The sequence below is a fragment of the Micromys minutus genome (genome assembly GCF_963924665.1).
Source record: "Micromys minutus genome assembly, chromosome: 24".
Lineage (NCBI taxonomy): Eukaryota > Metazoa > Chordata > Mammalia > Rodentia > Muridae > Micromys > Micromys minutus.
The window spans coordinates 33,328,948-33,352,701 of record NC_137959.1 but is presented as its reverse complement, the minus strand read 5'-3'; the positions used below and the strand labels follow the sequence as shown (position 1 = coordinate 33,352,701).

The 23,754-nt window shown below is 43.3% G+C and overlaps 1 protein-coding gene across 1 annotated transcript in view; it reads right to left on the bottom strand.

The window, feature by feature from the left end:
• Window positions 1-23,754, bottom strand: part of HYDIN (HYDIN axonemal central pair apparatus protein) — a gene marked incomplete at both ends in the record, with an annotated part of 333,158 nt that overhangs the window by 13,658 nt on the left and 295,746 nt on the right. Inside the window, 14 exon segments of the mRNA XM_080936961.1 lie at window positions 559-836; window positions 2,334-2,492; window positions 3,598-3,796; window positions 6,727-6,896; window positions 8,024-8,245; window positions 8,639-8,846; window positions 9,735-9,882; window positions 11,880-12,045; window positions 13,161-13,299; window positions 13,805-14,017; window positions 15,084-15,279; window positions 16,282-16,379; window positions 17,585-17,745; window positions 21,093-21,311. Coding sequence (XP_080793087.1) covers window positions 559-836; window positions 2,334-2,492; window positions 3,598-3,796; window positions 6,727-6,896; window positions 8,024-8,245; window positions 8,639-8,846; window positions 9,735-9,882; window positions 11,880-12,045; window positions 13,161-13,299; window positions 13,805-14,017; window positions 15,084-15,279; window positions 16,282-16,379; window positions 17,585-17,745; window positions 21,093-21,311 — 2,576 coding nt within the window.

Sequence of the window (23,754 nt, the reverse complement as noted above, 5' to 3'; positions counted from 1 at the left end):
TCCCCATTTTTCCTGTCTTTTCTCTCTCTCCTTCCTCATCCCTCCCTCCCTCTTTCTCCCATCTCTCTCTTTTTTTCTCTCCTTTTTTTTTGTGATGCTTGGAATTAAACTCAGGGCCTTGCATATGCTACCTGATTGCTACATCCCCTACACTGAGCTACATCCCCAGCAGCCCCCATCCCCTTTAACCAGGTTTCGTACAGTCCAAACTCACCTGGCCTTGAACATACAGAGCCCCAAGCACTGGAATTATATAATGTGTACCACCACATGCTTGGCCTTAGTTCTTTTTCTTTTTCATTTAAAGATGGGGTATCACTATGAATTTTAAAATCCTCCTGCCTTAGTATCTCAATCACAGAGATTATATTATAGTATTGGCTGTTGAGTAGAGTTTTTGCTAAGATCGAATTGGATGAACTGTGTGATGGGCATAGACCAGGCATGCACCAATATTCTCCATCATGGCAGCAGCTGCCACCGTGATGTTTCATTTGAGGGGAGGAGATACAGCTGTCTGCTACATCATCTGGTGGGAGACACTGCTGCCCGTCCTACCTTGCACCCACGTCGCCTGTGTTCATAATGAGAATGCGCCGTGTGGCTTGTGTCTGATACACAACAGGACCAAAGGGAAGATGCTCTTGGTCCAGGGAAATCTCCAGGGCCTGGCAACAGCCGCTGAGAAGGAAGAGAGGACGCAGGAGCCCCATCCATTCCATGAAGACTTCCTCAGAGAAAGGAGGGACTCGCTTCTTGGGGGCAAAGGTAACCTCTAGTTTACAGACTTCTTTAGGCTTCATAGTGATACTGTGGAAGGGTTCCAAGGTGATGACCTAGTCAGAAAGATAATTGGCTCAGATTACTGCTCTCAGAAGCTGAGAGCAGTAAGGCTCCTTGGACCTCAGCACCTTGAGGCCTTGCTGCTGGGACTGTGTCTGCCCAGGGATCGAATCTCTTATGTTACCAGCTGGGTCATCTTTGATAAGTGACTCAAACCATCCCCTTGACTTGAAGGGCAAGGCCATGTGTATAAAATATGTGGCATATGACAGGGACCCAACAAATGTCAATTTCCTGTCCTGTCCTGTTTTTCAGATTCTCATGGGCATTTAATTCCTCCTCCGTCCTCTGTGGGAGACAAAACAGCAGCAGGAAACATGAAACAAGAAACATCAATCCAGACTTTTTCAAGAAGTGCTTGCTGGTGGGAGAGCATCGGGTTAAATGAATTAAGCCAGACGCAGGAAGACAAGAATCATACTTCTTCTCATATGCAGTCTCAATTTATATTGTGTATGTATGTATATGTATGTATGTATGTATGTATGTATGTATGTATGTATGTATGTGTATGTCATACAAGGAGCAGGAGGCCTATGTGCCATGGTAGAGGTATAAGGAATGAGAATGGGGAATAAGGCAGGATAACAGGAAGAAAGAAATGTAAAATATTGCATGCTTCTTTTCATATGTTGAATCTAAATTTAACATGTAATACACACACACATACTCATGATAAGAAAGTGGAGGGGAGACTAGACTCTTTGGGGGAGAGAGAGGACATGCATGAGTGGGTGAATGGATACAGAAGAAGGCAGTTGAAGATGGTGAATAAGAACAAGGTACAGTCACACACATTTGTGTAAAACTGTCATAATCAGACCATTATTTTGTTTGCTAGTGAGACATATGGATGATAAAGAGGAAGTGCTCGGACTCATAAAACTGACCCCACAGCTTGCCCAGGCTGCCTGACTTCATGTCTCTGGAATGACCTGCAACCTTATTTTGTAAAGCTAAAGACTTGTGTATTCCAAAGCTTGGGAGCCACTGCATACATTCCTGTCTGGCACTTGAGCTGAAGGGCAGAGGAGAAATGGAACAGAAAAGCATCTCATTTCCTGAATGTGATGACTTTGGGAGCTAGCCTGAGGTAATGGCTGAAGACAGGTCACTGTAACAGCTCTGGCTACTCTCTAAGGGGCCATCTGACATAGGCATCTGAGGGTTAAGTTGATTGACAGAGCACATGCATGCACATTAAAGGCAAAACTCTTCCCACCCCCATAAAGAGACCAAGCAAGCCAGCACTCATATGGTTGGACTGTTAAGAGCCCTGGCCTGCTGGGACTGAGAATTTTTATTTTAGATTAATGAGAAAAGGGGAAAAGGGAAGTTTTCCTTCTTGTCTGGGTGAAATGGTTGGCAAGTGAAGTCCCAGTGAGACATTCGCTAGGTTACTTGCTCTGGCTAGCGAGCTTTTCCGCATCCTGCAATCCCACCCCCCCTCTTCCATGACCCCCCCACTGCCCCCATTTCCCTACACTGACCTTGGCTTCCTGGAGCTCCGGGATAGAGAACAGGACCGAGTGGTTAAAGGTGAGCTGGGCAAGGCTGTTGTTGACGAGGGAAACTGTTTTCTTTACAACCTGTCCTGGCAGAATGGCTCCTAACTTCACAATCCTGTTGGCTGGATCTAGAACTACAAGCTGTGTGACCAGAGAGGGAGGAGGAAGGTAGGGCTTGTCAGTGGGAAACAAGGATGAGGAGCAAGGGCAGCTCTCTCTCTCAGTGACCTAACTGCTTCAGGTTAGACCCACCTTCAGTTCATCACTAGTTCTACCAGCCCTAAAACCCTAAAGACAGGAACAATAGAGTCTCTGAAACCTACAGAAGAGATTTTCCTTCTTTAAAGCAGCTTACCCCTCCCACCATGCTTAGAGCACACACACACACACACACACACACACACCATGACTTTCTTTTGTTCTCTGACTATAAAAGCTCATATGGTCTCTTGGATTGTGGACCATGTCACTCAGGGTAACCCAAATCTTGGTTACCAACTCTTGGTCACTCATATTTGATTCACAATGGATTATCTTTAATTCTCTTTGGAGCTAGAGCTGTGCTTTGTGTAGGCAAGACACACCAGATGGCAATGTCCTACTGATCCTGTAGCTTGAGGGGAAGTGGCCACACCCCCCCATCACTTGTTGGAATATCTTATGCATTCTTGGATTTCTTTTTTCTCAAACCTTCTGTCATAATGTAAATACTGCTACCGGCCAAATACCAGATGTAGTTATCAGGTACCAGGAAGACAGGGTGACTGTCAGGACATTTTCTAAGGATCTGGGTCACCTGGCAGAAGTTCCTGGATAATCCTGGGACCCATAGCTGGCTGAGAATTTTTACCACCCAGGGTGAGAAGGACGGATGTCTCACAGCTGAACCCTGTGTCTGAATAGGACAGGCCCTCAAATGGGACGGTGTGTCTGACACTTCTCCAAGAAGATATAGAACATTTCTTTAGTGCTTGCGGTTGTCTGAGTTCACAACACAGTGAATCTGGTTCTGAGTAAGGGACAGGATTCACTTGAGCCCAGTTTAAAAATTTCTTCCTACTTGGTATGATTAGGGACCCTATCTTGGCAGGGCCGGATATTGGATGGAACAGTCCTAGGAGCAGAGGAGGCTGGGGAAAGGTGTCGTGGGTGAGAGTCTGGGAAGAGGAAGGAGGAGGGTTCTGAAGTCCCACCTGCTGTTGGGAAGAGGGAGGAGGGTCCTGAAGCCCTGCCCACTGCTTCTTACCTTCATTTCTGTGCCTTTCCCTTTGATTTCTACTGTCTGTTGAGAGAGCCCATTGATTTCAAAGGGGATGAGTTCTCGGTAGTTGATAGCTTCCCGAGGGTAGAAGGTGATTGGGATCTCCACTGTCTTCCCTGGCTTGATCACATCCACACTGAAGTTCACCTCAACATGTGGGGTATTGGTGTATAAACAATCTAGGCTGAGGAAGACCAAGAGGGATGGGTGTAAGCACCAAGAAGGCAGAGCTGGAGGTTACCGATGGCTCTCCTATGCTTTTGTGCTGGAAGGTGACAGGTTTCTTGTCCTGCTGTCCTAGAGTCAGGGGAGTCACCAAAGACCTGGAAGGGATGGCAGTGATGACCGGAGCATGTTCTTCTAGGTGCAGCCAAGTAGCTCAGCTTTAGCTCAGCCTAAGGCTCATTCTGAGATGGAGGTGGGAGCAGGTCTCAGACCCAAAGGCTCATGCTTGCACTTCATTGATGATTGCCTCTCAGTTCTGCATTCTCTCGCAGGGGTGCTTCGACGACAAAGCTCAGCGGAGTGCAGCGTGTGTCCCAGAGTTGGGCAGACAGGAGTCTGGATTGGGATCTGCCAATAACTAGCCATGTGACCTGGGACAATGTGTTCAGCCATTTGGACCTGCCCCCTTATCTGCAAAATGGGGTTAATGGCAATTGCTTTATAGGATTGTTGTAGGGAGTAAATGAGATAAAGTCAAGAAAGTACTTTAAAAACTTATTTTATTTAAATAATTTTAAAAAGATTTGTTTGTCTTTATTTTTATATGCACGAGTGTCTTGCCTGTGTGTATATGCATGCACTACGTATGCCTAGTACCTTTGGAGGTCAGAGGAAAGATCTTCTCTACTCTACGCCCCTGCCCTGGGCAGGAAGGCACCTATATCGGAACTTCCCCTGGTCTTCCTGATGTGTGTTTAGACAAGAGCCCAGCTAAATGGACATACAGAGCTCAAGGCCTTAAGTGGACTGAAATGATATCAAATTGTGAAAGACTATAGGTAGGTAAGAGTGAAATATTTATTTTTAATTTATACACTTGAGTGCTTGCCTACATGTATGTTTGCATACCATGTTCATGCCAGAGGTCAGAAGAGGGTGTTAGATCCCCTGGAACTGGACTTACACACCATCATGAACCACAGTGTGGGTGCTGGGAATGGAATGTGGGTCTTCTGCAAGTTCAGCAAGTGCTCTTAACCACCGTCTCTTTGGCTTGAAACTAAATGACACTCTTGTGATTTACTATCTAGAATAATAATTGCAGCAGCAGCAGCAAACTGTATAACTGAGCACCTTCCGAGTCCCAGATACTGTTCTAAGTACTGATTCCAGATGGTGGCCCCACTTCAGGCAAAGAGACAGGTGCACAGAGAATTTTTAAAAATTTAAATATGGGCTTAGCATGGTTGTACATATCTGTAATCCTAGTACTTAGGAGGCTGAGATAGGGTGATTGTGAGTTGAAGCCAGCCTGGGCTACACAGTGAGACTCCATCTCTAAACTACACAGACAACAAAAACAAAGAGAGTAAGATAAAGCAAATTCACTTGGTGTCACAGATAAGACAGAGTTGATATCTGAACTTGTGCCATCTGATGTGTGTGGTAGTGACAGGACACATGTAGTAATTACAGCTAAAATTACAATTAAGTTAGATTAAAATGAGGTTCTTTGGCATCACTAAGCCACTTATAGCGAAAGGTCATCATATAGGACAACACAGATAACAATATTTTTTCATTGTAGAATGTTCTCCGTAGGACTGATATAAAGATTTGTACATGAATGCAGGCCAGTGACTAAACTAAATTCTCTCTCGTTAGGTGGTCTCATTAACGGTATAGAGACCTGGACTGAGACGTTCCTCAGGGATGATGCAGGCATGTTTGAGCTGGGGGATTTAGGCTCAGTACAGACTTGCTATTTACTGCAGTACAATTCACGTTTGAACTTCCTAAACCAGCAGTTCTCAACTTGTGGGTTGTGACCCTTTTTGGGTGGGCACCACATATCAGATATCCTGTGCACCAAATATTTACATTATAATAGTATTGACATTACAGTTATGAAGTAGCAATGAAATAATGTTATGGTCGGAGTCACTACCATATGCTGAGGAACACTGCTTAAGCAGTTTTCCAAGTCTATTGCATGAGGAAACAAACCAGAAGCTATAGGACCCAACAAATCAAGAAGATGTTTAGCAGGTAGCTCATGGATGCCCATGTTATTCATATTAATAGTGGGGCAAGGACCCAGAATTCATGTCACATATGTTGGATTCTTTTCCATTATTTCTGGCTCAGAAAGGTGAACTAGTTAACATTAATGCTTGGTGGACGTGTCTATGGCAGATTGTCTTGATTGTAAACTGATGCAGGAGGGCCCAGTCCACTGTGGGTGGCACCATCCCTACCCAGGTGGTCCTGAGCTACATAAGAGAGTGAGCTAAGAGAGTGAGTCAGGGTAAGCCATAAAGCAGTGTTCCTCCATGGTTTCTGTTGTACTTCCTTGGTTGTAAGTACCCTGGTTGGAGGTAATGTTAAATGTAGTAGCAAGTAGTCCTGGCTTCAGATTCCTGCCCCCGAGTTTGTACTCTGACTTCTCTCAATGATGGACTGAGACTGGAAATGTCAGATGAAATATCTTTCCCCCACTAAGCTTGATGAGAGTGCTTTATTACAACAACAGAAATGAGACCAGAAGACTGGAAGACAGGTGTGATGGTTTGCATATGCTTGGCCCAGGGAGTGACACTAGTAGAACATATGGCCTTGTTGGAGGAAGTGTGTCACTCTGTGGATGGGCTTGGAGACACTCCTCCTAGCTGCCTGAGGATGCTTAGTTTGTTCCTGACTTCCTTTGGATGAAGATGTATAACTCTCAGCTCCTCCTGCACCATGCGTACCTGGACGCTGCCATGCTTCTGCCTTGATACTGGACTGAACCTCTGAACTTGTAAGCCAGCCTCAATTAAATGTTTTTATTTATAAGACTTGCCTTGGTCATGATGTCTGTTCACAGCAACAAAACCCTAACTAAGACAACAGGATTTCACCTTCCTGAAGTCTGTAGAGTTCTCTCACATGATTGTGAAGACTACTTACCTCATGGCTGTTTCTTCTCTGTTGGTGACAACGAGGGTTTGTTTGTATGGGGGCATCCCAGCTTGGTAGATGAAGCAAGTCCCAAAGTTGTGGCTGGTGAAGGAGAAATGGACAGCTGGGCTCACAGCACAGCCTAAGATGTTGCACACGAATGTTGGGCCATGGTTGATCTGCAAGGAGAGGTGGGCCAGGGTTAGGATTGTAGTTAGAAGCAGGGCGATTGCATCCGCAGGGCAAGGAAGAAAGTGATGGTGTCTTACCAATTACAGTGTTGAACCTCTATCTCTAGAGAGTCTGGTTTCAGTAGGTTTGAGTTTATTTACTTATAATTAGCTACTCTGATCAGAACCCACACTGGCTCTTTGTTCCTACATCAGTGGGCTAGCAGAATGGGTGGCAGAAATGGCTACACACATACATACAAACATTCACATACATACATACATACACATGCATATATACATACACATACATACATACATACATATACATATATACATACATACATACATACAGGGTGGGACTGTGGCTACCAAGAAGCCTAGGTGGAAGGTTTGCTTTCTCATTTTCCCTTGTCTTTCAGGGTAGTCACTGGATACAGTTCTGTCATTGATTCTCTATAAAGGATAAAAGGGAAGCTGGGTAGTAATGGTGCACCCCTTTAATCTCAGCTCTTGGAGGTGGGCAGATCTCTGCAAGTTCGAGGCCTGTCTAGTTTACAGAGCTACTTCTAGGAGAGTCAAGGCTACACACACACACACACACACACACAAACACACACACACACACACAAACACACACACAGACATACAGACACACAGACACACAGACATACCTCTCTCTCAAAAAAAATCAAATGAAGAGAAAAAATAAAAAAGAGAAAAGGGGTAGTGGTGTCTCCTATCTTGACTAAATGGGCAAGGTCATTATTTATTTATTTATTTATTTATTTATTTATTTATTTATTTAATGTGTATGGTGGGTTGGGGGTTGGGGGTAGTGATGAGGTGGAGTGGGGGTGGCGAGTGTTTGGTTTTCACTTGATACCTTATCTTAGAAAGTGTTGTATGTATACATTCCCTGCCCCATCCAACTATTTCCCTTCTTTTAGTGTCTAGGTAGTATCACAGTGTGTAGATGGTCACCTGCTTCTCTATCGACACTTGCGAGGTCTCTGTTCCAGAATGTGTGAGGGCTGTTTCCAAAGCAACCGTCCTGTAGGAGTTGCTGGGTTTATCCAGCTTGGGTATCATGTCATGGATTCTTCCGGTGTTTAAAAAACATCAAATGGTCTCACCTTGATTTTGAGTTCCAGGCCCTTCAAGACGCACTTCTGATATGGTTGGAAAGACAGGTTGGCCGGTTCAGACTGACCCACATCTATGCTATTGTCAGTGGGTGTGAAGTCCAAGTACTGCAGCAAGAGCTTGGGCCCAGATAGTTCTGCCTGGTAGCTGAAGTTGAATTTGCCAGTGTTGATGAAGTTGAATTCACACTGAACACATTCATTCAGCTCCACCTGAGAGATGGAGAGAACAGCATGGTGAATGAAAAGTCATAGATCCCTTGTCTAGGGAGAGATGGTCACTGGGAAATAAGGGCAGAGAGTGGTATTAATAAGCTGGGTGTTATTAGCTGAGTGGAACTGGATATTCCAGCAAACCCCAATAAGTATCAGGGTCCTCTCTTATCTTACACATAAGTCAGAGATTTCTTAGATCTTTCTTGGTAGTGAAAACCTTTCCTGTTTATTTAATGCAAATGTTCACATCTCTTTCATTCACATCCTAACTACATAACCTTGGGGACGGATTTGTCTGGTCTCTCTAGTATTCGAGACAGGAAGACTCAGCTCACACCCACATTCCTCAGATCAGGGAAGAACAATGGTAAGGTCCTTGTTCTTTCTTACCTCGTAGAAGTTGATGGTGTTGACCTGGGTGGATGTAAGGAGGATGGTGGAGCCCATCCTGTCCCTGCATTTGACCTCAGCGTTCATAGTGTAGCCCTCTGCCTTGATGTTGAGTGTCAGAGGGTGAACTTTCTTCTTTATATTGCAGATCAAATTAAAGTTCACATCTCCTTCTTGCTTTGGTGTGAAGAAAATATCAACTGGGAACCTGATTGGGAAATGAGACAGCTGATTAATTGAGTAAGCCAGCCTGTAAAAAAATTTAATAAAACTATAGTCCACTGGATTATTAAACAAACTATGAGCCAAAGACACCAAAAACATCATTCCAAAGTGAGTGAGTTTAACGATTTTTTTCCAGGCAAAGCTAGATACTACTTTGTGGATTTATAGACACAAGACAAGGAAAAGGCTATGGACATGAGAAAAAAATATTGAGATGAAGTTTTAGATTAGGGCTGGAGAGATGGCTCAGCAGTTAAGAGGACTGGTTGCTCTTCCAGAGGACCCAGGTTCAATTCCCAATACCCATATATATGGTGGCTCACAACTGCCTGTAACTCCAGTCCTAGGGAATCTGGTACTCTCATCAGGCACTGAACATATATGGTGCACAGACATAATGCATGCAGAACATTCATACAAACATTAAAGAACCAGAATTCTCAATGCCACACAATTCATCAAGAAAATGAATACCAGGGAGTCAGGTGGCAAGAAATGAAATTGTTTATATTTAAATCTTGGAGCTAGGAGAGGTTTTAATTTTTATTTCTTTAAGATTTAAAAAAAAAAACTCTGTGTGCGTGTTTGTGTGTGTGTGTGTGTGTGTGTGTGTGTGTGTGTGTGTGTGTGTGTATGTGAATAGTATGTGTTGGGAGGTCAGATGACAAGTTGTGGGAGTCAGTTCTCTCCTTCCACTCTGTGGGTTCTGGGAATTGAGCTCAGGTTTTCAGCTTTGGTGACAAGTGCCTTTACCACTGAGTCACCTTGACGGCCTAGGAGAGATTTCTGTAAGTGAATCTCTACAATTGACTCTACTGGTTGGCAGGCCTGGGACCCTGCCGTGCATCCAGAGGACTCCATTTTTACTTACCTGGAGAGTGGTGGGATCCAGCCTTCCATGGGACATACAATGAGGCTGTTGTTGAATCCTTCAGAATAGCGGGAGCTGTCCTGGAAGGCAAAATTGAACCCTTGCTCCTCCTTGTTGATGATCTTTACAGTCTCCCGGGCTTCTCTGCCTGGGGAGGAAACACCGTCTCTCAGCAAGGACCTCCTGCCTGCTCAGTGAGGTATTGTAGCAGATGCAGAAGAGGAAAGCTTCACACAACAATCTCAGCCCCCCCCTTTTACAGAACAATTTTAGGTAACACCCCCTACACCCCCTCCCAATTCCTCATCCACTGACCACTGCCTGTCTTCCTTCTTTTCACTTTCCCAGTGACCTTCCTCCTGTAAGGGATTCCACATCATTTGTCCAGAATGTTTCTTCTCTAATTGACTGCTCCTTCTAGATAGTGGGTTCTCTGACTTGGCCAGAGCTTGGCTGGGATTCTGTTGACCCCTTTCTCTTCCCTTCAGTTAGGAGTTGTAAGGTCTTCCTGGGTCTCTCATGCTCCCTGCCCTGCCCTCTTTGATGGCTGACATTTTTATACAGAGTCTCTATATAGAATTATTTTGTGTTTGACCCTGCATGGTCCTGGGCTTTCCTGTGGAGGGTCCTGACTCATTATTCTGTTTTTCTCATTGGCTAATATTAAAACATTTATTTCCTCACAAAATCATCTTATCCAATTCTTTCCCTTCTTCAATCTTTCAGGACTCGAGTCTATCAGATTTCGCAAATAACTTTTATTAGCATAAATGTCACCCAACTATTTCTTGGGACATTTTGTGTATGTGTACTAACATTGAATCTAAAATTAAAATTTAACTGTGTGTCCTGTGCAACCCAAGCTGTGATTCTAAATAAAAAGATTAAATTTACAGTTAATTTTGGGAGAACTAACCAAATGTTTAGCTCTTATTTGGAAACATTTTAATGTCACTTATCTCTTGACATATATAGGTCTTTGGATTTAACTTTGGACACTGTATATTTGGTTAGCAGTAAATAGAGCTTTTATTTTTGTTTTTGCTTCTAGGTTTTTACCTAGTAGTAAAAAAAGGGACAGTTGTTTTGCTCACTTTATCAAATTATCTTGACTCTAGTAGCTTTTCTTTCTCACTTCTTGGGGCTTTATGTGTACAGCGAGTTATTACATTTTCTCTCTTCATTAAGATTCATGCTCATTCTCTCTGTCTCTCTGTCTCTGTCTCTGTCTGTCTGTCTCTCTCTCTCTCTCTCTCTCACACACACACACACACACACACATTTGTTAAAATCTCTAAGAAAATGTTCAGGTGTACTGGTGACAATAAGTACTCTTACCTAATTCATTTTTATCCAAATAGTTTCGGGTCTTACTATAGGACACTATTTGATTGCCTCTTGTTTTAGATTAATATTCTTCATGTTTTCTCTTCAACTCTTGTTTTTTTGTGAAGAGTTTCTGAGGGTTGGGATAGGGACGAACTTTTGATAAATTTAAACAATGACTGTATTTGGTACATTTACATGGTCATATGGTTCTTTATTGGTACAGCAATTATACCATAATCTGCACCATTGCACTCTTGGGTTAAACCATTCGTATTTTTTGACTTACTATCAAGAAAAATGTTGTCTAAATAAACATCTAATGAGTCACTTAAAAACTCTATGGCCTTAGCTGTAATTTACAGACCCATCCTTATCCATATGAAAGATGCGCCGAGATATACATTATCTGATGGTCACTTCCTTTACACCACAGGTCTCTGCTGAATGTTTCCTTCTTGGCATCTGCCACATTCCTGTTTTTTCTACCCTATGGCATTCTTTTCTATAACACATATCAACCTCCAACTTACTATTTATTTTACTTATTTTTTTTTGTTAGTTTCCTTCCTATGATTAGACGCAATAACAAAGCTCCCAAGTATTTCAAGGTGTTAGGGTGTGGCTGCTAAAGACATTTGATGGAAATGAGGTTAAGAGAAAATTATCGTATGGCTCTCTGAGAAGTGACAGAGGCTTTCTGACATATTTCTGGGAAGTTCCAAGAAGAGCGACCCACCCCTGACTGCTCCTGGAGCCCTTGGTGACCTAAGGTCATAACAATTCCAGATGAGAGGCTGACAGGGCCAGCCACCTTACCAATGAGGAGAGAGCTAAAGTTGAGGTGTGACTTGTCAAGGGAGATGAATGGGTCTGTGGCCTTGCCCACCAGCAGGAAGGGCACCGTGATATTGTGCTCTGGGATAGAGAAAGTCCAGAATGCTTCTGTGATGTCCAGGTGAGCGGGCAGGAACTGGAATATAATCTGAGACAACAAGTCAGGAAAGGACAGTGAGAGGCATTTCTTCCTTGTCCCTTTGGCGACCTACTTGCATGAGGGCCATAAGAGGTGACATTCCCCCAGCTTTTCATTACCATCTAAAGTGTGTGTGGTTCAGTCCACATTGTCAATCTGTTTGCCCTGTCTTTTGAGGAGTGGGGTCATACACCCCATTCCCAGCCTCTGCTGATTATACTGTTGTACTCTGTGCCACTGTTTGGATGGCGTGGTTGTGGCATAGTGGGCTGAACTAGCAAAGAGAGACAATCCACATGTCTGTCAACATCTGGCATAGCCCAGAGCAACTAGATTGGGCTCTCTCCCGGCCTCTCTCCATCTCTCTCTCCTCCTCCCTCTCTCTCTTCCTCCCTCCATCTCTCCCCCCACCCCCACTGTGTGTGTTTGTGAATATATGTGGGTGCATGTGCACTGAGCACACATGTGGAGGTCAGAGGACAACCCGTGGGAGTCAACTCTCACCTTCCAGCATGCGCTTCTCAGGCTTGGCAGTAATCACCCCTACCTACTGAGCAATCTCACCTGCTTCCTGATAGTATTTAGATTCATAGCTTTCATTTTGTGGATCTATTGCTACATATAAGATTGTCTGTTAAAACTTACTGGACATGGAGCCCATACAAATGATTTGGCTGGCACGTTCACTTATGAATCTGACCCCCTGCCCTACGTTATTGTGGAGACATTTAGGACTAAGCCATAGACAGGATTTCATTCTTATGTTTTGCCTTTTTTCCCTGGGTAAGTAAAAACATATCCATTTGCTGTTGTCAGTCTTTTAGATACAGATAGTTCTTTATGTCCTTATACTGTGAGCCCAGGAAGCCCCAGATATTTATGCCGGGTCCCCCTTGGCTCCTTGAATATTCTTATAAAAATCCCTGCAAATACTAGGGCTTTCTCCAGAGTTAGCCAAGAGAGCCCAGGCCTATCTTGCTCACTGGGGATTTACATGTTGATGTACAATTAAAAATACACTCAACCAATACATGTTGACCAAAGGTACTCATAAACACTATTGTCCATTCACACTCTTGCTATGCAGAGATGGCTAGAGTTCTGGGGGCCCCATCCCCACACACCTCCGCTTTCTTTTCAGGGTGGATAATGCCCTTTTCTGTAAGACACACAAAGGCCGGAGGGTGCTGGAGACTTTCTGTCTCTTCAGAGGTCCAGCAGAAAGAGTAGGTGCTATTGGTCGGGTTCAGAATTGTAAAGGTCCTGGATTGCAAAGAAAAAAAAATGACAGCAGAAAGTAAGGGAAGGTATTAAAAAAAAAAAAAAAGAAAAACATTCAAGAAAATTTATGAAGACCCCAGAACTGTTATAGTCTCCCCCTGGTGGACTAGAAAAGACCCGAGATTACTGTAGAAATAAAAATGCCATCTCCCCTGGTATCTAAGGGGTGATAACAGTGCTGGAGTTTGGAGTGATTAACTCTCCCAAGGACATATGTGTCAAGGGACGCTCTGTGCCAAGGTGGGGGCGAGGGAACACAAATTCGTATACATGCTAAAATGTCCCTACTGTCAAAGGGATGCAAACAGAATCCAGCTTCATTCATGAACTGGTTCCCTGGTGATAAATCTCTACAACACCTCTGGGGATGTCCAGATTGTTTCCAGGCATTAGTATGGGTGGGTTTTTTTTCTTCTTCTGGATTCTGCATCTGAGTTTTTAGGAAGGACTGTCTGGCTGGAGTTCAACCAGCAGAACCCCGACTTACCGGAGATTCTTTCCGCCTATGCCCACACTGGTGAACTCAATCACTCGGGTGTTGGGTTCGAGAGGCCCGGCGCCTGGTCCTCGGAGCTCTGGGTTGCGCCGATGACCGCTGATGTAGTCTGATTCCTTCAGGTCAAAATGGCAGAGTGGCAGGACGCTTCGCCCCTTTATTACCAAAACAGGACCTTGTTCTCCAAGTGGCAGGTTGGGTATTCTGAAATGATAAGGGTGTTTTATATTCTGTTGTCGCTGTCTTAGCTGGTTGGGAGTAAATATTCTGTCCACCAGACAGGGAGCTCCATGTGAGCAGAGGGTGAAGTTGCCTTGGTCAGCCACATCACATTTTTGCCTTGACTGGTGCATTCTACATAGTAGCATAGTAGGCATTAATTAATTAATTGTTAAATGGACAAGTGGGCTGAGTATGAGGAACCTGAATCTAAGTACCTTCTGTGTACTTACCTGTGCCTCTGAGCTTCGTCCTCTTATCAGTGGGTAGATGTAAGTCAAGTGCTTACCCTCTGAAGTGCTTTCACTCCCAGGCATCCAATAGATTATAGAGAAGAATCTGGAAATCTTTTTAAAAAATTATCCCAAGACCCTTGTAGAAGGTGATGCATGTGGACAGATTCAGCCTTGGAGCTGAGCTGAGGTGGCCCTAGTGTGGCAGAGGCCTCTCTAGTATAAGATCAGGAGTTCCACGGGACTCTGACAGTTTATGTAGGCCTCTGCTACCTTAGGGGAAGGCTTACAGAAGCTTCTATGGGGCAGGTGTTTTTCTGAGAAATTTCCTGGAAGAAGGTACCATACCTGGGACTTTCTCTGATACATGTTTTTTGCTCCCCCCCCTCACTGGACACCAGACCAGACCAGGTCCACTAACCCTATACTCCTTCCTATCCTTGTTTATGAATAATTGTTAATGGCTCCAAGATCTTTGCTTAAATTAGGTCATTTGGCATGCCAAATAATTCTACATGATAAGGATTACCGCTTATGTTTTATATACAAGGCAATGGAGTCTCAGAAAACATAGAAGAAAACTTTCCAAAAGGGTAGAAGCTGCCTGGCTACAAAGTACTCTTATTTAGTGGAGCCCTGCATGTGGCCAGGAAGGGGGAGGAGGCTGGTTGATGAGTGATGCTTAAACCGCATTTTCTTTCTCTCCAAAGGTTGGTCCTTTTAGATATCTGGGATCGGTGAGGTGCCTGGGTTAGGCAAGGTGGGGGGAATGGAAGAGGAGGGTGAGAGCGGGAGGCTTGGAGAACACATTTCCTTACTGGCAGTACAGGGTGCTCTCGAAATCTCCAATGTCCATTGGGGAGAACTTCACTTTGAGCTTCTGAGTCTTTCCGACAGGCACAATGCCTGAGGAGGGTTCCACTGAGAAGGGTGATGGAGAGGCTTCAGTCCAGTGGTCCAGGGCACTGTCCAGGGAACTGCCTGTGCCCTGACTCAGGTCTTTTTGACTGGAACCTGGAGGAGGACAGAGAAAAGATGGTGTCCATGGTGGCACTGGGAGGCAGTCCACTCCCAAGTCCCCAGGGACCCTCTGTGGGATCTGCGGATTCGTGTCTTACAGCAGGTACAGTTAATGCTGGACACAAGGAGAGAGGAATCAACTCCTATTTCACAGGTGACTTGTAAAAAACACGTCTATTAATTTTCACAGTGCTTTCAGGTTGGTTTCCTTTTGGCTCCAGGGGAGTAGGTCAAGGAAGGGTTTGTGGATGTTCTGCTACAGGCCGTGAATAAAAATTTGTGGCGAGTCATTGATATAGCATAGGGATTCACAAAGTGGGAGTCCATGGATAAGGGCCCGTCTGGAAAATCTGGGAGTCTCCACAACTGAAATAACGACTACTTTCTTTACCCACTAGGTGCTGGGCCCTTTGCTGGTGCTTCATGCTCGGCACGTGCATATCACTATACACTTTGGCATAGCTTTCTATTCCTTCTGGGAAAATGACCCTTAGTTTCCTTTTAAAAAGATTTATTTTATTTGCACATGTATGAATGCTTTGTCTGCCTGTATGTTTGTGTACCACATGCATTTTTGATACCACAGAGATCAGGAGAAGGAGATCAGAAGATTCCCTGGGACTGGAGTAACAGAGAGTTGTGAGTCACACGTGGGTGCTGGGAACGTGAACCTGAGGCATAGGTGCTCTCATCTGCTGAGGCATCTCTCCAGCCCCTTGCTAGGGGATTTTCATTTGTTTTTGTGATCTGCAATCTTCCAGAAGGTTTAGAACTAGAAGACCAGAATCCTAGTGATAAGTGACATGAGCCATCACTCTCTAGGGGGAGAGGTCAAGCTACTTATTGTTCTAGCCCACATGGCTTTGTACATCCACAAGGCCCATGCTCTGCTGTCCTTAGATACCCAGGAGGCTGTGGGAGCAGCAATGGCCTCTAAGGCTTTTCTGTGAATGGCGAGGCAGGCCAGGCCCCGAGTTTACTTGGTATTGACTTTACCTTGATTCTCTGGCATGGCAAAACTGACTGCCTTGGAGGCTTCTTCTGAGATCCAGCAGAATTCTAACAGCACCTGTCCTGTGTTAACGAGGTCAAACCTGTAGGTGGATCAGAAGCAGATTTCAGAATGGGTTGTCCATACTTTCTGCCCTACCTCAGTATTGTCTGTACTGTTTGTCAAAGTTAGGTCACTTGGTTTCTTGGGCACTTTTAAAAAATGTCTGAGTTGTACCCTATTGTGCACACACATAAAGAGTCACACATTCTTTATTCATTCTTTGACAGTGGACAGAGGCCAATGCTCTGTCTTGGTGGCTATGAAGAGTCCAAATGGGGAAGCAGACATGCCCTTGACATGTTGATCGAACTCCCCTTTAGATATACACCTGGCAGTGAGCTAGCTGAGTCACATAGTAGGTCTACTTTTAGTTTTATTTTGAGGCACCTCCTTACTTTTCTCTGTAAATCTGTCCTTTTCATCAAAATGGGTGTGGCTGGAAGACACTACACCAAACAAAACAAGTCTGACATGGAAAGACACATATGTGTTCTCTCTCACATGTGGAAGTTAATACATTTAATCTCAAGGTGGAGGAACTTAGCATGATGATAAATAGGAGGACAGGCTGGGGGAGGCATGGACCGAGAGAGGTTGGATAATAGGAATGAGAAACAGCACAGGGAGAGCAGTAAGTCTGAGTGTCCCACAGTTACAGAAGCCTATCAGATAGTCTGTGAGGAACCAGAAGAGAGGAATCTGGAGGTTCTACCATCAGATAGATGTTAAGGATGGGATGCTAACTATTCTGCTCCAACCATCACACATCCACCCTATAGATATGCACTATTATGACATGTTAACCAAAAAGCAAATATAAAATAAAGGAGTTAAAAAACACAGCTATGTATAGTGGTTCACACCTTTAATCTCAGCACTTGAGAGGCAGAGGTAGGCTGGTTTCTATGAGTCTGAGGCCAGCCTGGTCTACAGAGTGAGTTCCAGGCCAAGGAGGGCCACTTACTGACATACTGTCTCAAAAAATGTTTTGAGACTGAGTCTTGCTGTTATATAGGCTATTTATGGATTGGAGCTCAAGATTTTCTGGTCTCAGCCTCCTACAGAATGGATTGTGAAGCCTGACTGAGAACCTTTTTGGAAAGCAATGTTTAAGCAATGTCATTGGAGCTCACTCATCTGATGCAATATCTTTTTTTAAAGATGAGTGTAAAAAAACTTAAGCATGCCGTTGTTCAGTCCTTAAAGATGGTTTCCTAAGTCGTGCAAAAGCTCCCAGGGACTCACTCAAACACTCGAGTCTGGTAGACCAGTGTTTCCTTAAAGAACACGTCACTTGTCTCGCACTGATATGAAGCAAAATCCACGTTGGCGCTGAACTGGATCTGCAACTCTCGATAATGTTCTTCTACCACCGAGTGGGCTGGCTCAGGGTCCGTCTCTATGACCTGGAACAAAGGCAACCATGTCCTTAGCACTGCAAAGCCAGCCATGCCCAGGAGCACTGGGAGACGGCACACTAATTTACCAGGGAAAGGCATGTGAGCCCACACGCACATGGAAGACATGACTGGCAAGCTTCTGATAGCTCCGAATGAAAGAAAAAGACTGGGCAATGGGTAATTACCGAGGGGTTTAGGACCATGTGGGCATGAGTTTTGGATCAGATGGATTCTAAAGAAGACCGAAGAATTAGGTATGGCCATTCCTTTAATCCCAGCAAATGGAAGGCAGAGATGAGGTTTGAGGCTAGCCTGATTCTATACGGTGAGTTCCAGGACAGCCAAGGCTATGTAGGGAGACCTTGTCTCACAAACAAAAACAAAAAGATAGAGAAAAGATAATGATAAAGAAAAGATCAGGCATTGATTAAACAGAAAACAGGTTGCAAATGGAGAGGATCAACAGAATTGTTTAGTTGTGAAAGGATTTTACAACTGTTTGCTAAAATGGATTAGGAGAAGTGTAAACACCAAGAACCATTGGTTAAAGGTGTGAATCATTAGTTAAAGGTGTGAATTGCCACCAATGCCATCTTTTTAGATAGGTATGAAAATTTGGAGGGAAAAGAAAAAAAATAATTTAATAAAATTTATGTAAGAACAGATTTAAAGACCCATCAAAGCAATTGAACAGTAAAACATCTTAAAGTAAAAGAAACTGAATAAAAATGTTAAGGAGAGCAATGGAAGAGCATTATTACTGTTAAAGAAATGAAGAGTTGCAAATCTTAGAGAAGACTTAAAAATAAAAATCCCCCCCTTTTTTTTTAAAACAGGAAGGATGAGTTAATATTATAATCGTCAGCTGTTTCCCAAATACTTAGAGCTATAACCAGTTCCATTACAGATTTTCATAATAATTGGCAAATTATATATTAGAAGAAAGAGAAGGATCAAGAATTAGAACAGAATCAGAAAAAAGATTTAGAACAGAATAATGAGGACTAGGAACCTCCCTGTTGTTATCAGGTTGATTATAAAGCTGTAGAAATTAAGGTAATGTAAAACCTGGCTCAGGGATGGACAAACTGACACCAGGATGGAAGAGACCAGGAATGACCCAGGGACACATAAAACTCAGACATGACACAGAGTCCCATCAGAATTCTAGGGAGCACAGGGGCTCCAAATTTGGCAAGGAAGTTGTCTTAATGAAACATATGAAATTAGAATCTAGTTTCACATCAGACAGAATTTCCACATGTATCAAAGACTTAAGTATCAAAAGCCAAGCTCAGACTCAACAACAGGTAGTGAGGTGAATATATTTGGGGGGAGGGAGTGGTTTTAAAAATAAGATACAAAATAATAAATGTAACAAAGAAGAAACCGATAACTTTGAGTACATTAAAATTAAGAATTTTTTTTGGGGGGGGCTAGAGAGATGGCTCATTGGTTAAGAGCACTGGCTACTCTCCCAGAAGACCCAGATCCAATTCACAACAATCACATGACTGCTAACCACTTGTAACTCCATCTGCAGTTGATCTGCCAGCCCCAACACCCCCCTCCAACTTCTGTGGGCACCATAGGTATGTGGCACACATACATATATGCTGGCAAAACACCCATACATGTAAATTAAAAGTAAATGAAACATCTTTTATAAATTAAGGATAGTTTTTATCAAATCATAGGGGGGAAGGGGCGATGTCTCAGTCATTAAGAGTGCATGCTGCTCTTGCAGAGGACCTGAGTTTGGTTCCCAGCAACCATATGAGGTGACTCACAACCACCTGTAACTCTAGCTCCAAGGGTTACCCTCCAGTGATGCCCCTTCAGACCACCGAGGACACCTGAACTCCTATGTACGTCCCCACATGCATACAAAGAATTAAAATAAAGACAGATCCTTTAAAAATAGCTGAGAAAGCTAAGCTCTAGATTGTTTGAGACTGTGTGGACACATGATAGAAACAGAATTTCTTGAAGATAAGAAACCTTAAACAAAGAATGAGTGTCGTAACTGAGAAAATGAGCAAAAGGTAGAAGAAAGGCATCCATGTAAGAGGTATCCTGTGTGGTCGATGATCATATGAAGACATATCCAGCCTCATCAGTGGCCGGGGAAATCTAATCAACATTAAAAATAAGATAATTTCCCAGTTTTTCAAATGATAAAAGCTAAAGTGCTGTGCTTAAGGCTGGGGGTTCATCTTCAGTATCAAACCAAGCAGCCAACCAGCCAGCCAGCCACCCAGCCAGCCAACCAACCAACCTCCCAGATGTCTGACAAATCAAATGTTGGAAAGGACGTGGCTCATAAGACTCCTTTGCTGTAAACATAGAAACCAGTACAGTGAGTTTGGAAAACACCTGGACATCATCTTGGAAGGGCTGGATGTTCACATGATTTAGTGACCCCACTTGTAGAAATGTAAACATGGATGTCCTCATGCACAGAAATGCTATCCATAAGAGAACACCTTGAGATAACTTTCAGAGAAGGAGATAAAAAGTCTGGAATGTAAACAACAGTGAAAGGCTCACACTATTATAGCCCACTCGACTGTGATCACATACCATAACCTTAAAAATAAAAACAGTTGAAAACTATAGCTACACCTCAATCCTTTTAGAATGCTCAGATTCACAACAATTGATCTAGGGAGTACCTTGGGATTGTGACTACCTCTAGGAAAGAGACAAAGAGATGGAAAGGCCAGAACTACACAGCTATTTGGGGGTCTAGTTCCCTCATTGGGTATGGGTTAATTTATTACAGAATTTTTTTTTAAAAAAGGGAGTGAATGCAAGGGGCAAGTATGGGCCAAAGAAGAGACCCTATCCTGCACTGGAAGTTTTGACTACTCTACTTCCAGTTACCTAATGTAGGCAGGAAACAGCTGAGTGACTAGTGACGTCACTTTTGAAAAAGAGGAGAAGGAGGTGGTGGAGGGAGGAGGAAGAGGAGGAGGGGAAAAGAGGAGGAGGGAGAAGAGGAAGAAGTGGGAGGAGGAAGATAAGGAAGAATAAGAGGAGAAGGAGGTAGAAGGAGGAGGGAGGAGGAAAAAGGAGAAGAGGAAGGAGGAAGAGGAGGAAGAAGAAGGTGGAAGGACTTACTGAACCCTTTACAAAGACTAAAGCTAAACCCTGTCAACTAAGGTGGTATGTGTTGTTAGTAAGGGTGGTGGGCATAGAAATTTAGTTTGCCATTTTTTTTTTTTTTTGAAGCCAAAGTCAGAAGCGAACCTTTTCTGTTTTCCACAGTGAGACACTGAAACGGAGAGCAGCAGCCACCCGAACATGGCAGGCTGGGCTAGGTCTGTGCTTTCCATCCCTTGAATACTCACCTTTCGTTTTGTAGTCAAGTTCACAGGTGTATTTCGGGGAGCATCCACCCACTTGACTGTGCGCATGCGGTCATCCCAGTCAGGGACCTGGTCTACAGGGAGCTGAAACATGATCTTGGAAAGCTTGCACTTGACATGCATCTTCTTCAGGGTGATAGGTGACTCTGATTTCAAGGTCACCACTATGTCCTTGGAACAGCCAGGGTGGAGATGCCCTATCTAGGGAAAAATGTGGTATTTGTATTTTGGGCAATTCAATCTTAAGGGCCTTTGATGCCCGGTAGTGACTCAAAATATATCATTCAGAAAATAAAATATTATTCAGGCCAGTATAGGTAGATGGACTTAAATCCATGTGAGAGAGCCTTTAAAATGTCTCCTTAAGGCCAGTACAGTGACTCACAGAGGATCCCCAGCACTTGGGAGGATGAGTGAGGTTTGCCATGAGTTTGAGGTCAGCCTAGGTTTTAAGCAAGTCTGTATTACAGAGCAAGACTTTCTCCCAAAATAAACACACACACACACACACACACACACACTAATAATAATAATAATAATAACAACAACAACAACAACAACAGTAATAGTTACCAATATGTTACTTGTCTCAAGAACTATTTTCTCTCTTTCTTTTTAAAAGATTTATTTTATTTATTTGAGTACACTGTAGCTGTCTTTAGACACATTAGAAAAGGGCATCAGATTCCATTACAGTTGGTTGTGAGCAACCATATGGTTGCTGGGAATTGAACTCGGGTCCTTTGGAAGAGCAGCCAGTGCTCTTAACTGGTGAACCATCTCTACAGTCCCTCAAGCCCTATTCTCAACTCTTGAGTAATTTTACAAGTCCCCACAATACCCTCTGAGAGGTTCAGTGCTATCACCCCCACTTTATAGATTAAAAAAAAAACCCTGTAAATCGCTTAAAGTCTTTAATACTAGTGATCTGGGCTTAAACTCAAGCAGTGTGGCTCCAAATGCTACCCACAACTGCATGATATATATGCATTATGACTCATACACATAGGTGTCTCAATGCAGTATAGTAGTTTCTAGAAAGTTATCTAGTGACCCTTGGCATCTCCAAGATCTTTCCAGGAAACCCGGAGGACAAGACTTTTAGTATAATCCTGAGCTGCCACTTAATTCTCTTTTACGTTCTTTTTCTCACGAGTTGCAATGGAACTTACTAGAAGTTAAAGATGATGATACATAGACTGAATGGAAAGAGCAGATAGCAGAATTCGTCTGATCTTATTCAGTTAGATAGTAAAGATTTATAAAAACAAAAAATGGCTGGGTGTGGTGGCACCCACTCATAACACAAGCATTCAGGAGCCTTGGACAAGAAGTTCAAGGCATGCACCAATGTGCTCTTAGCAAGAAAGAGGAAATGATTCTATAGTTAACACGTACATTTTGAAAGTATAGTTTTTAAATAAAATATGGTATTTTAATTAAAACATAGTTCACTTATTGCACTTTAAAACAAGTTTGTTTAAAAATATGGTTAAGAGCACTGGCTGCTCTTCCAGAGGCCCAGAATTCAATTCCCAGCAACCACATGGTGGCTCACAACCATCTGTAATGGGATCTGGTGCCCTCTTCTGGCGTGCAGCTATACATGCAGATAGAGCACTTGTATACATAAAAATAAACAAGCACCATTAAAGAATGCTTTAAAAATATCCCTAATTTTTGGGGCTGGAGAGATGGCTCAGTGGCTGAGATCATCCTGCTCGTCCAGGGGATCCAGGTTTGTTCCAAACACGCACATGGCAGCTCACAACCAGATCCGGGAGATCTGATATCCTCTTCTGGTCTCTGTGGGTACCAGGCATACATGTGGCGCACAGACATGCATGAAGGCAAAATACCATACCCATACAAATACAAAATAAATACATCTTAAAAACATTCCTAGTTTTAATTTCTAATAGGTTAAATGTGGATAAATATAATTCGTACAAACAAGTTTTTTGAGGGTTCTTAACAATGCTTAAACTCTTAAGTATGGAGTATGGAGGCGCCCTGGGAGGAAAAAGTTTTAAATTGCTCAAATATACCAGATGTAAAGGAGATCCCATTTGATTTGTAGAATAAGATGATTTTTAATCTATTGTAGAGAAAGATGTATATACATACACGACCAGCATAGTAACCGTTCACATGACAGTCCTCTGACAGAGAAGACATCTTCCCTCCTTCCCCCTAGACAGCTTTAGATTGCTCAAGATAAATGCATGTGTTTCTGTGTGCATATGGGTGTGCACAAGTGTGAGCCAACGGCTGTAAGCCTAGCTCCGTCTTCTATGACAACTTCATTTATCCTAGCACATCCATTATATTCTTTCTGCTTTCTCACAGGTCAAATGTTGATGACTAAAATTAAACGAATTTAATAAGGCTTTGGAACTGGGTCTGGCAGAATTAGTTGTATGTAGCTATTCCCCAGGGTTATGTTTGGGCTTGAGCTGGTGTTGGAGTTTAGGCTGGAACTCACTAGATAGCTCAGGCTGGTCTTGAACTTGTGGGTGCATAAGCCTCCCATGTGTTAGAATTGTAGGCCATGCTCTGAAGAACACATGCACAGAGGGACACAGGCCTCCAGAATATTCCTCAGTTTCATGCCAACAGCAGTATACATTAATTTCCTCTTAGA